Below are 14412 nucleotides of genomic sequence, written 5' to 3'. Positions count from 1 at the left end.
GAAGGGTTCCTTTTTCCCCACAGCCTCTCCAACATTTGTTGTTGGGTGATTTCTTTATGATAGCCATTCTTTCAGGGGTGAGATGATATCTCAATGTGGTTTTAATTTGCATTTCACGAATGGCTAGTGATGTGTACACTGATTATTTAAATTCTGCCATAGTACTTTAAACTCTAAGAACTCCTATTCACTAACTTTTTCTTTTCTTTTTTTTTTTTTTTAGGGAAGGGTCTACAGGGTGTTCTGGGTCTCACTACTCGATCAGATGCATAGTGATCCGCCTATTTACAGCCTCCCAAAAGCTGGGATTACAGGTGCGTGCCTCCATGCCCAGTCTCAATTGCCCTCTCAGTGCACTCTGGGGGCAGGGCCGGCATGGCAGACCCAGGGATTGAACCCCAGGACCCTGCGCCTGCTTAAAAGTGCTTTTAATCCATTGAGCTATTTGGCCAGCCTAACTAAGGATAATTGATATCTCAATCCAAATAGTCTACTTCCTGATTTATAATCCAAGAACCTATGTGCATCTCAGATTTCCAAGGTACCACACATGCAACATATCAGAAACTTAACACAGTCATCCCTTTCAGGCTATAACATGTCCTAATGATGCTTAGTTCATGGATGTCACAGGAACTCTCAGTACTGTTCGAGCCTGGGTTTTACTCTTGCTACTGCCTGGTCTCATTCCTCATATTGATCCTCTCAGTCCTATTGATTTCATTCTCCTACTAGTATAGAAAATCATCACTTCCTCATGTCTCTACATAAGGAATGTGTCGCCACATTCCCATCCTCCCCAAACAGGACCCTAGAACGACCTCCTGCCTGCCCTCCCCCTTTCCAGTGCCACACTTTAACCATTCCTCCACAGGGCAGTAAGGGTCACCTCTACAAACACGAATGAAATCAAGCTGTTATCCTTCTATATAAAAACTATCGATCTAAGGAAAAAACCTGAGCAAGTCCCAGATAGGCTGTAAACTTTGGCTCCATTTTGCTCTCTGGGCTCATTTCTACCACATATTGGTTCACTCACAGAGCTTAAGCAACACTTGTTTCTTTTTTTTTCACGAGTGCTCCCCCCTCCCTTCCAGCATCTCCTTCTGGGGTGCTCTTTTTCTCTTTGCTGCATTTAGCTCCGAGCCCAGCTCACATATCCAACCTCAGGAAACTTCTGTGCCACCCCTAATTCAGCAAACTCCCCCTAATTATACTACTTATACAGCTATCTGGTTTCTAAGTCTACCAGGAAGATGGTTACACTTACGACTTAGGTACTTTTCAGGACATGCTGGGTTTCAGTAAGAAATACTTTTTTAAAAAATCCTTAAGACTGGATAAATCACCTTTGTATGGCATATCCAAGTTATAATTACACATGTATTTATGTGACTCATATACTTCTAATAGCCTACAAGCTCCCAAAGGACAGGGACTTTATATAGTTTTGTTTAGCACACTGCCACACACGTAGACGGCACAAAATAAACAGGTGTGAGTGTAAAGACAGAAGCCCAGAGGTGCAAACACATTCTACTGCCAGAAAACATCAGGGTGTTGTTTCCTTAGAACAGAAATATTTAAACAATGGGGTCTCAGGGTACTGATAAACCCTGAAAATTATATGAAAGTGTTTATGCTGATTTAATTATGCACCCATTTTTGGGTAAGGGTTAACTGAATGTTTTGTCAGATTCTCAGAGAGCTCTATTACCTGAAAAATTTAGGGACCACCGTTCTACACTCAGCCAGAATTTGGTATCTTGTATCTATCCTGTAACATACTGGCAAAATAAGAAATCTTGACACCTTTTGCAAAACATGTTTATCCTGGAATCCAAAGCAAAACAGAACTTCCTATTATTAAATTTAAATCCTTTGGATTCTTCCATCCCGATGGTGAATCTCGGTTTTAAATACCAGAGCTAATCCAGCTATGAAGAAATGTGTGCCAAGGGGCACAGGAAATGTATATGAAGATAAAACAAGACTGACAAGGACAGGGACATTTACAGAGCATTCGTAGTGGGAAGAGACAGAATAATGCGTGTTGGCTCTTATACGCCAACAGACAGCAGTGGCCGCTCTTCTCAAAATGAGCATGCCCAGTGAGAGACCTTGAAGTGACACATTGAACAGACAGAACACTATGCTCACCCAGGCAAAAAGAATCTCTTCCCAGTAAATTAAGACAGTCTTTCCCTGGAACTAGGGGAGTGAAAGGGTCCCGTATCCACTCTCCACAATGACTTCTCTGTTTCACAGAAAGCTAGCAGAGAATGTATCTCATTGTAGAAGCTATTAAGTCCAGACTGGGGAATGTACATACTACAAACAATTTCAAGCAATTAGTTTGGAAAAAAAATAATGTAAATTTTGGCATATTTTAGCACAACTTGTTAAATTCACTTTCAAATGCATTAAAATTAAAATGACTATCTGCTTAACATGTGTGATAATTTAGGGAGTGCTGACAAACTTCACTAATAACTAACGATTAAAAGCTATAAAAATCTGCCCACTGGAGTGTCAGCAAAGTCCTCTCTACCACTTATACCTCAATACACACACACACACACACACACACACTCTCTCTCTCTTTCACAGTATGCCCCCTCAGTTTTAAGTGTTTCCCAGGTTGAGGCAGCCCTTGGCATCCCTAAGAGGAAGCGCAATAAAGGCCCTATAGAGCCTTATTTAAATGCGAAATCATTATCCTCCTTTTTCTTTCCTTCCTTTTTTTCTTTTTCTAGTACTGGAAATCAAACTCAGGACCTCATGCTCCCCAGGCAAGCAAGCCACTGAGCCACATTCCCAGCCATTTTTCCAACTTTCATACCTGGTTTCGAACCTCAGATGTTCCGCCAGGGACAAGCTAACGCATTCCTCCTCACCTCAGTTTTCTCAACTGTAGAGGTCAGATAGTGATGCTAGCACTGATAATCAGCCCCACGTTGCCCCTTACTAACCCCCTCTTTCCTGACAAGCCTCAAAATCGTGTTCCTGGACTCCCTTGCCAGCTGGGTTCCAAAGAACACTCAGGTAAAACTTGAAGGCAAGAGAAAAGCAGAAGGGGCTTTACTTCTGGCACCAACCATGGCACCAACTTCAACATTCCTAAGACGCAGGAGGTCCACAGCCTTAGCCGCGCTGGACACCTGCCGAAAAGGCCCCAAGAGCAGGTGCTGCCCAGAATCTGTGGTGGGGCCACAGCAGCAAGGATCATGTGGAAGGTGGAAGTAGCTTCCCTCTCTGGATCACACGCCCCTCTTGTTTTTCAGGCCAGCGGCAGTAACAGCCACTCGATCTCTTGGCCTTCAGGACACTCTGCCTCCTGCATCCTAAATCCACTCACGCCTTTGCTTAATCCCTCTCTGCTGGAAATACCAATTCCCAAAGGTTATTATCATGATCAACATAATATACTGCAAAGAGGGCTTGGTCCTTGGAACACAGTAAGTGCCAAGCAGATGACAACTCTCGATCATTCTCTCTAGCCACCACTGGTCCTGATCTTGGTACTCTTTTCCCAGTCCCACGAGGTGAAAGTGATATAGATGCTTCTTAACTATTAAAGGGATTCAGTAAAGCTGGACTCAAACTGGAAAGTGAGAGGGAGCAAGACTCTGGGAAATTAATGCAATTAGAAGGTAACAAATGAGGAAGGTTTAACCTGCGAGAATAAATGGACAGTAAGAGAGAGAAGGGCTTTGCCTCCAAACTCATAGTTTACAGAACAAGTCTTGTTGCTTCCTTCACTTTGTAATCTAACCTTTTGAAAATTATAAAAGTTACTTCTAAAATACCAATTATACGGGCAGCCAAAGTAAAACCCAGTTCTTATGACGTACGGATGAGAGGAATTTCCCTCCTAAGCCATTTCTGCATCTGCCTTTCTTGTACCTGTCTCACTGCCCAGCCTGCTTTGCAGAGTTCAAAATCTCTAGATAAAGACTTTTTTAAAAATGAGGCATACATTGCTATAAGCATGGGTGCACGTGTATCACTGTAGTATGATGCTTTCAATTCTTCTGGAAAAATGTCCACAAGGGGAATAATAGCTGGATTGGATGAGACCTCTCAGTGTTTTGAGGAATCTCCATAGTGATTTGCACAGTTGTACCAGTTACACTCCCCCCAGTAGTGAGAAGGGTTCCTTTCACCCTGCAGCCCTGCCAGCATTTGTTATTGGCTGATTTCTTGATGACAGCCATTCTTTCTGTGGTGAGATAGAATCTCAGTGTTGCTTTAATTTGCCTTTCTCAAATGACCAACGATATTGAATATTTTCATATATTTATTTGCCATCTGTATTTCTTGCTCTGAGAAGTATGCATTCATCTCAGATGCCCATTTTTGGATTGGATGATTGAATTTTGGGGGCCTGGGGTTTTTTTTGTTTTTAATTCTTTACATGTTCTAGATGGAAGTTCTTTGTCTCCTTGCTTTGAAAGGGGTTTTCCTTATGTTTATGTATCAATATCAGTCTGGAAGACAGAGTACTCAGGTTCAGCTAAGAATACTTAACCTTTAAATGTAGTTTTATCTTCCTAGGTAGAAATATTTAAGATACACTATATAACATACACTCTATACATATTGCTAACATATATTATTTATAACGTCTATTTTTAATGTATCAATTAAGACACAGAAAGGAAGTTCAAAGCAATGTTTTTCTATAATCTTCAAAATTCTGTCTGTTTCAGATGAAAAGTGATTGCGGATCTCTAGCTTCCGTTATCCTCAGGAGACACACGACAGGCGTGAGGAGAATCCCCTAGTACAAGAGCGCGCCTGGGACCAAGGCTGCTGTTGGAAACTGCCAAGCAGAGAGCTGCGTTCAGCTTACCTTCTCCTCATGGGCTGTGCGGAGTCATTGTCACTTCCACAGGAGGGGTTTCGGCGACGTGAGCACGGGAACTTCGGGGATCTCGTGCGGTCAGTGGGAGAGTTATAGAGTCCGCTGGAGCATAAGAGGAATGGGCAACATGTCAACTTGGAAGTTTTTACAAGAACTATGAATAGGAAAACTAACATTAATGTATCACAGAGCTAAAGTTTGCACAAAATAGCTTACTCTAAGCCATCTTAATGACATTTTTCATGGTAATAAGTTTTCTCTTATGTTCTTTCAGGAAAAAGTCTCATGTTAAGAAACCTACTGTCCCCCTCAGAAATCCCCCAGCCCAGCCAATTCAGGAATCACCCCCAACTACTGCCAGCTGTGGGATTCCTTTACCCAGGGAGTTACACTTGTTAATCCCCAGCTGTTCCTCTGCTGTACATATACAAAGATTCCCTTTACCTCTGGGGGCCATTTTCTTCCCAGGGTGCATGAGATTTGCTTCTTTGGGTATCAGGACTGTTTTCATTCTTTGCTTTTTTAAAGCTTTAATTGAAAAAAAAATTAATTAGGTGAAAAATAAAAGGAAGTTAACTCACATTGATGTGTTCACTAAAATTCTTTAACAACTAATGCGAGTTGGGGGGTTGCATTTTATAACTATAACCCATTCCACGTGAAGTGGCTTCCAGCAAATATCTTTGGGCCTCCCTCCTTCTTTTAGTTTTATTGCTTTAAGTCAACAGAAGCCAAGTAGGTAGATTCCAAAGAAATTTTCAGAAAAGTCTACATCAGGATAGAAGGCAAGTGCAACCACAGAGTCCAGAAAGAGGAGCTGAAGGAAGCAGGGCACCCTCTTGCTGACAGTGGCCAGAGACTCCCCAGCTCTGGGAGGAGTCTCCTGGGTCTGAGTCACTGGTGCCCAGTCACCTCTGGGGAGGCTCCAGCTTCCTGACCTGACCTTTCCCCAGCTTCCGCTCTACCTTGGCTTCATCCTTCTAGAGCAGAGTGACTTTCAAATGTTATTTCCTGATCTAGTATCATCTTTCTGTCCCAAGAATGTAAATATAACCAAGTAGTTATTTAATCCCAACAAACTGTTTTTGAAACACACAGGGAGACACAGAGGGAGGAACACAGCAGAGGCCACCAGTCCCCTGTGGGGCAGCCATAGGAGCCACTGCTCACTTCCTCAGGAGCTTAGCAGCTGACAAAGACAGAGCTGCTTAGCTCCTAATCCACTTAGGAGGCCTGGCTGTTTGCGGGATCATCTATATAAACTGTCCAAGAACACAGCTGCAGTAGAGATCTCGATAGCCCACAAAGCCCACAAAAAGGAAAAGGGAAAAGTGACAAGGTCATTTCAAAAGATAAATTTGTATGGTAGGGTGCAGTATCCATACAGGAATTAATATACGCCTATAAAATGATATACCTGACAAAGGCGCATAGCTCAGTCTCACTAGAGAGTAGTAGGTTTCATATATATAAACATGTTACCTATATCCAGGCCCAAAAAAAACCCAAAAACCTTCTAAAGATCAAATTTCCAAAATAAAATCTTCCTTCTGAAATGAGGAATAGTAGTAAACATGGGGGAGATATAATAAACACAACAGCAGAAAGTGGGGACGTTTAATACATCAGAAAGAAAAGGCAAGAATGAAATAGAAGAGAAATAGGGCATTGAAAGAGAAATTGGGAGAGTAGAGGGTGCTTAAAACTAAAGCTCAGGTAGTAGGTTACTGGCATTTTCTCTCCTTAAGCTATTTTCCCTCTAGAGCCTGAACGGGAGTTGGCGACCCTTCAGGCGCCATCAGCAGGGATGGGCTGGAATGGAGCTCTCGCGTATTCTAAAAGGCTTGGGATATGAATTTCAAGGATGATTACTGCACTAGGGTTGGCTACACCATCAGCATATTCTGTCCGTGCAGGTGCAGCTAGGTCTATCCACGGCTGTGAGACTGACTCGGGGAAACACAGCAAATGAAAGTATTCAAAGGTAAAAAAAACTTGTCATTCCAAAAAAAGAAATGTCTTAGAAATATCAAGAAAATGTCTTAGAAATACAAGAAAAAAAAAAAATGTAGGCAAAACCCTTGGGAAAACACCACAAGTCTTAGAGTCCTTATACCTTACAATTATTTTGCCGAGGAATTATAAACCATATTCCTCAAAGTAACCACAAGCCAGGGAAATGAGGACTCCATTATTTATTAACAAAGGAGACTGAGAAGCCCTGCAGGTCACATATCTGATTGCTTAGATTTCTCTACGATGTACGCGAGGCGACCTCTAGAAAAGTGAGCTTCTGAAAGCTGCTCATTGTATGTCTAAAATGCTGTTCTGTGAACATAATTAAGGACAGAAAAAATGACTCTGAAACAGTGTCTTCACAGAGAACAAGCTGATCTTTCAGGGAAACAATCCGTGTAATATATGGAGAGGGCTTTCTGCTGGGGAATGCCGCTGGGAAAACTGGTGCGGGAGACCGTGACAACCCCTCATACATATGCAACCACTGATGGCTGAGGCCCTGACACCTCTAAATGCTATAAATCCTCTTCCGGGGGCCACAGGTCAGCATAGCACTGTAATGAACACAGTACATTAAATATAAATGCCATCTACTTTATTTCACAAGTCCCTCTGAGTCTGCGATATCACGCCACTTAAAAAAAAAAATCACACAGAATGTTCATTTTGCTGCTGAGAACACAGAGCACAGCCGATCTGAGCTCATCAGGCTGCGGCAGGGAGAGCATTTTCTTCCATGAGACAGGCAGGTCCTGAGGTCTGTATTTCCCGGGCTTCTTAAAATATTCTTTGGGTACTTCCGATTTGATTTGAAACTGTCTCATTGCTATCTGTTTATCAATAAAATTTTGAAAAAAAAATATATTCTTTGGGCCGAAGACTAGCGACTGGAGCCCAGGGATCAAAAATACTAGTTCATTACCTAGATGAAAAGATTCTTCACTTTACCAATAAAAAACATTGTTTTTACAACAGTATGAAGTTGTGTGTTTCTTCAGTTAACTACACTGACCTTTTTACTGGTGAAGGTGCAATGATTTTAGTTGTTCCCCCATTCTCTCCATTTTCCATGTTTGCAGTTACCCGGTTTAGGCTGTTTGAACCTAGTAGGAAACACAGGGAAGGAAAGATGGAAGAGAGAAGGAGATACCAGTAAGAAAAACACAAAGAATGAGGAGATTTATCATTATCATCATCCTCCTCCTCCTCCTCTTGGTACCAGGAGTCAAGCTCAAGACCTTGCACTTGCCAGGAAGGCACTTGTGCCGCTAGGCTATACCCTCAGCCCCCACAATTATTTTTAAATGCAACTTTAGAGAGGCACTGTGGCACATTTTACCAATAAATAATGAACTACCCAGTAAGTCTGGGGTATGGTTTCTAATAGACAGTCAGCCTTCGACACAACAGTGTTCCAGGGAGCTGGGTATATGACCTTTTGAGACTTTCAGAGCTACTTAAATCTCCATGAACATTCTTTCCTTTAGAATGTTAAAAACAAGTATATGTTAGTACCACACATTATAATATAAAACGTAACAATCCGTTCTTGATGACCATGTTGTGAAGAAGGTTCTCGGCATGTCACAACAGCCCCCATACAAAATCAAACTAAACAAAAACAAAAACTTCAAACCTGAAATTATCCCAACTCATGATACAAGCAAAAAAAAAAAGAGTAATAGAAATGGACTCTGTATCACTCACATAAAAAATAAAGTTTTCAAGTGCAGTTTTTACACAAAGATCCCCCGAAACTTAAAAAACTGAATTCGTAAAAGCTCTTATTCCACAGATTTGCACATGTGCTAGCAGAACCAGCAGAGGGAGCTCAGCACAGATGCAATGCTGGAAATCCTGGTCAAGTGAAAAGTAAGGGAAACAGGTTAGAGGCTTGGAAGCTGTCCTGGGCCAGCAGCTGATAAGCTTGCAGGAGAGGGATGTGGGGGCTGCGGGGAGAACTCTTCTCCAGCACCCACCCACAGTACTCTGAGAGGAAGGAGTTTTAACAAGCAGAGGAAACAGCCAGCATGGACACCCACGACCTCGTTCAGTTATGTCTATGTGGCCTGCAGGTGTCTTCCTCTGAACTCCTCTTACAGGAGGAGGTTTGTAGCTACAGCCTTGGATCCAAAACATACTCATCACTAAACTCAGAGGGCTTGAATTCTGAATGTGGCAAGCTAAGAAAAGCTAGTAGTTATTGAGTACTTACTATGCCAGTTATCGCTGCAAGCACTTCATGCGCATTTACTCATGTAAACCTCAAAACAATCCCATGAAGTAGATATGCATTTCTACAGTCGGGCTATATCCTAAGAGCCCAAAGATGATGGGCATTAGGACCAGCTCTGAAATGGGGCAGAGTGACTCTGGGGCCTTAGTGCTCAGTCACCCCAACATGTGCTTTACATCTACCACCGAGGATGCCTAACAACCATCAGAAGTTAGTTTAAATTAGGGGTCAACTGGGAGAGACAGGATCTTCAGGGGACACGTGTACATAATATCCAAGAAAGGGAATGTTTGACAGCCAAAAACCAGAAGAATCCTTTCTCTGCCGGGCAAGCAAGACCGAAAGAGAAGAGGAATCTAAACACCCCTCCAAGTTGGCGATTTCCTTCCAGTGGTATGGAGGCATGCTTGGCTATCCATTAGGAAAGATAAACATTAACAAGCATAAGTCACACAAATAAAAAACAATGCTTTCAAATAAGAATTCCAGAAACCAATATTCTCAAGAAGGTTGACATGGAATCAGCACCTGAACTTTGTTCATATTTTGTAATCCTGCACTGGAGCCAATACCAGTAACTTCATGACATCCTGAATATAGGCATTAGCAAAGAGTAGTGGTGGGGTAAATCCCACTAGTTATAATAAATGGGGCAAGACTCATTCCCTTGAACAACTCCATGTGTATCAAACAGCAGCAGTGTCATTGTCTAAGGCACTTTTGCTACAACTACAAGACCACTCAGAATCACAAGGGCAAGCTCTCAGAACTGCAGAGACCCGTTTGAGACTGAGCTGCTTCTTTTTCATGAGGTACTTTACATGGTAGAGCCTTGAGTGGAGGCAGGAGAATTCATTAGGTCCTGGAGAACAGGTGTGTCTTAACATAAATATCTTTTATTTATTTAAATGTGGTATTGTTTTAAGTATATATAACCAATTTATATCACAAATGAAAGGAATTCTCATGTAATATTTCTATTTTCCTAGCCTAAGGGCAGGAGGACACATCAGGAGAATCAGGAGAACCAATAACCACCGCCAATAACATGAATGGAAAAAATCTGAGTAAAGGTGAATATTGTACTGTAGCCAAAGGTCTGCTCCAACCCACATCTCTTCAGACTGACCAGTCTTTCTTTGTCTGACAACTGATCACTTTGGGGAAAGTAAGGCTGCTTAGCCATTTTCATCTAGTTTTGTCCCAATCAAGTCTAAAAACTAAGAGTCAGGTGCAGTGGCACATGGCTGTAATCCCTTCACTCTGGACAGTTTAGGAGAAAGGACTGCACGTTAGAGCCCTGCCTGGGGAGCTTAGTGACTTAGGGAGACCCTGGCTCAAAATAAAAAATAAGAATGTCCTGAAGAGGTCACTTAGTGAAAGGCCCTGAGTTCAATCCCAGTAGCACCAAAGAAAAAAATAATAAATAGGTAGACAGACAGTAAGACGAAACAATAGATCTGCCCATCCTCCTTCCCTCCACTGGTGGGACTTAGGGCCCTGAGACCTGCGGGAACGCTAGCAACACAGTAGGACCCTGGCTCAGGTGCATAGGAGGGACAGCTGGTACTAGAGGTGAGGAAATGTCCCATGCAGCAATAGGAGCCAACAGGCAATAAGTTAGGAGAACCAGTGTTGCACTTGGGGACAGCGACAAGGAATGGAAATGGATGGTTAGGGCTACCCTCTTCTCTTTTCTTTCTTTCTTTTTTTGTTTGTTTGTTTTTTCTTTTCCAAATGAATGGAGAGAACTCCAGTCACAAAAAACTAATCCCATCCCCCAAATCCAGAGGTAAAGAACAGACTCAAACTAGCACAAATTGACCTACAACCTTGGTGACAGCATATATTTCCGGGACCTGAACTGGACCTATCACAGAACTGTAGACATGAGAAATTTTACGACTTTCATTTTTCTCTGTCTGATTGATTTCCCTCTTGCTATTAGTATTTTGCTTTCTGTTTCATTTTGTTTGTGCATTTTTGTTGTTTGTTTCTTTGTTTTCTCTTCTTTGTTCTGTTTTGTCTTGCTGGTTTTTTGGTTTTTTGTTTCTCTGTTTTTTGGTGGGTTTTTTTTCTGGTATGTGAGGATATTTTTGCTTATTGTTTTTAATTTTTTATTTTCAGTTTTTTCTTTTTTTGTTCCTTTTTTCTCGCATTTATGATTTAGAATTCTAACCTTCCTTTTTGTTTTATTCCACTCATCGTCTTCTCTTTCAAGAACCATGTGACTTGACTTTATAATACGTTCCTGTGAGTAAACATTATCTCTTCTTTTTCTGGTTCATTTTAAAACTCCTAGGCCTTCATCTCCATTCCTTCCCTCCTATGTCCTACAATTTCCTGGATGATCATTCTGTGCCCTCCAAACTTGCTCCTACAATACTTAACCTTGGCCTGCCAGATAGTTCAGTGGACTAAAGTGCCTGCTTAAGCAGAGCATGGAGGACCAGGGTTCGATCCCCATGCCATGCTGGCCCTACCCCTAGGGCATGCTGAGATAGTGACTGAGACTGGGCATGGTGGTACTCATCTGTAATCTCAGTGCTAGAAAGGCTGAAAACAGGAGGATCACTATGATCCGATCTGTGTAGTGAGACCCTGTAGACCCTATACTACATACATAAGAAAACCTTAATCTCATTCACCTCTGCATATTACCCCCATCCTTTATCCTCCCAAACTACCTCCCCATTAAAAAAGGATAAAATCACTCCACTAAGTGGAAAATCATTGCATACAAGTTCCTGGTATAAATTGGATATTATATTTCTGCAGACTTTCCTCATATGGCTATAGATACCAGGCTAACAGTTACCACAATTTGTCAGTAGCCAGGCTATACTTGAGTCTATTTTTACTGTAAACTAAATTACTTTAACCAGGGTTTTATATGTGCTATAACCAATTTCCCCCCATATGACAACACTGTGATTGTAAGGGGTCATAACCATGAACATAGTCTAGTACCAAAGGAATGGGTCCTAAGTCAAGTTGATACCAAATCCCAAGGCTTAATATATTGAGAAGGTAGGTTCTTGGGATAAATAGAAAGACCAAGAAGCACCTACGTCTAGAAGACATCGAGAGGAACAGACACCTCCTCAGAAAGCCTCAATATCAGTAATACGACTATCTAACACAAGAAATCTATAAGTATCAACACAGAAAACAAAATAAAATAGAAAATGACAAGGAAAAAAAAAGCAAACAGCAACCCCAAACACCCAGCCCACCCAGGACAAGTCCAAAGCAAAAGAGCTAGAGGAAATTGGAAGCCAACAAATGGAGGTCTCTGAAATGATAGCAGTAGAAGTGGAAAAAAAAATGAAGAGGTCACAGAAAAAATAATTTCTAAGGTGCAAAAAGAAATGACTATCAAAATAAGATATTAAAGCAGACACAGATAAACAAAGAGGAAAATGATGGAAACCATAAATGCCAAACTGAACAAGAAGTGGAATCCTTATCAGTTATAACCATCAACATAAATGGTCTCAACTCACCTACCTAAAGAAACAGGCAGAATGGATCAAGAAGCAAAATCCAACAATATGCTACATTCAAGAAACACATTTAACCTAAAAGAAATTCAAAGACTAAGGATGGAAAATAATTCTGCATGCCAGAGGAACCCAGAAAAAAGCTGGGGTTGCTATTCTATTTGCAGACAATGCAAATTTTAAGCCAAAAAATGATCAAAAGAAACAAAGGTCACTACACACTTATTAAGGAAAAAATACTCCAAGAAGAGATAATAATCATAAACATTTATGCATCCAAAACAGGTTCACACAAACTTCATAAAACAATTATTAATAGATATGAAAAGCCTAATAAGCACTAACACAATTGTAGTGGGGAACCTTAACACCCCACCCTCACAAATAGATCAACTAGACAGAACAAAACCCAGAGTTCAAGAGAAATACTACAAATAAACAAAAAATGGGATCTCATCTTACTAAAAAGCTTTTGCACAACAAAAGAAATCACCAAGAGAGTTAAAACATAACCCATAGAGTTGGAAGAAATTATAGGCAGTTGTTCCTCACATAAAGAACTTCTTTCTAGAACATATGAATAATTTTAAAAAATCATATCCCTAAAATTCAAAGACTCAATCAGAAATGGGCATCTGAGATAAATACATGCTTCTCAAATGAAGAAATACAAATGGCAAATAAATACATGAAAAAATGTTCAACACCATTCATCATTCAAGAGACGCAAAAGAAAGCAACACTGAAATTCCACATTACCCCAGAAAGAGTGGCTATCATCAAAAAACCCAACTGATAACAAATGCTGGCAGGGCTGTGGGGGAAAAGGAACTCTTCTCCACAGTTGGTGGGAGTGGAGACTGGTGCAACCACTATGGAAATCAGTGTGAAGATTCCTTTAAAAATTAAGATTAGAGGTACCATTTGACCTAGTCATCTTCCCTTTGAGTTTCCCAGAAGAATTAAAAATATAATATTGGGCCAGCGAGATAGTTCAGCAGACTAAGCACCTGCTACATTTATTTATTTATTTATAAGAGTGCAAATTAGAATTAAAACAGAAAATTTTACATGTGATACAGAATTTCACTTAACAAAGTAATATGAATTTGACAGTATTTGTTGTAATACATAGTTGGCTTCCAACCACTTATTCATATTACCAGATACATGCATGTAAAATTTGAAGAAAAAATGAAAGAAATGCAGAAGTACAAACAATTAAAAAGAAGATGAAACAAATTAAAGCATTAACTACTTGTTTCCACAGACAAACAGAAATGCACAATACAACTGTCCAAGCCATCCTGCTTACATACATACATAAGTCTCTCCCCCACTCCCTCTCCTGTCCTTTTCTTCCACTCAGTCACTCTTTACTTTTGAATAAGTTCATTCCCTTTCCCCAGTATCTACTGTACCCTGCAGATTCCATTTTTCTCTTTCATTTTTTCACATTAAGGAGACAATGCGATGTTTGCACATGTAGGTCTGATTAATTTTACTTAAGACTATATTCTCTAGTTGCATCCATTTACCAACAAAAGACTCAAATTTATCCCGTTTTATAGCTGAATAATACTCAATTGTATAAAAATACCAAGTCTTCTTTATCCATTCTTCAGTTGATGAGCATCTGGGTGGTTTCCAGGATTTAGCTATGACAAATTGAGCTTCTATGAGCATGGAAGACATATATCACTGTGGTATGAGGTTTTCAGTTCTTCTGGAAAAATATCCAGGAGGGGTATAGCTGGGGATCTTACATGGGGTCTTCAATCCTAGCT

The 14412-nt window shown here is 40.8% G+C and overlaps 1 protein-coding gene across 2 annotated transcripts in view; it reads right to left on the bottom strand.

Annotated features, from left to right (window-relative positions):
• The window catches only part of Epb41l4a (erythrocyte membrane protein band 4.1 like 4A), a 251336-nt gene that overhangs the window by 36642 nt on the left and 200282 nt on the right, over window positions 1-14412 (bottom strand). Inside the window, exons 14-16 of one of the 2 annotated variants that reach the window (XM_004643270.2) lie at window positions 7899-7989; window positions 5312-5395; window positions 4856-4969 (exon numbers count right to left, since the gene is read on the bottom strand). In XM_004643270.2, the coding sequence (XP_004643327.1) occupies window positions 4856-4969; window positions 5312-5395; window positions 7899-7989 (289 nt within the window). The remainder of the gene's footprint in view (window positions 1-4855; window positions 4970-5311; window positions 5396-7898; window positions 7990-14412) is intronic. The other variant, XM_023703353.1, reaches the window with a different exon arrangement.

This window comes from Octodon degus, unplaced genomic scaffold (genome assembly GCF_000260255.1).
Source record: "Octodon degus isolate 3935 unplaced genomic scaffold, OctDeg1.0 scaffold00169, whole genome shotgun sequence".
Classification (NCBI taxonomy): domain Eukaryota; kingdom Metazoa; phylum Chordata; class Mammalia; order Rodentia; family Octodontidae; genus Octodon; species Octodon degus.
Note: the sequence above shows the minus strand (reverse complement) of the source record. Positions and strands in the feature narration are given on the sequence as shown.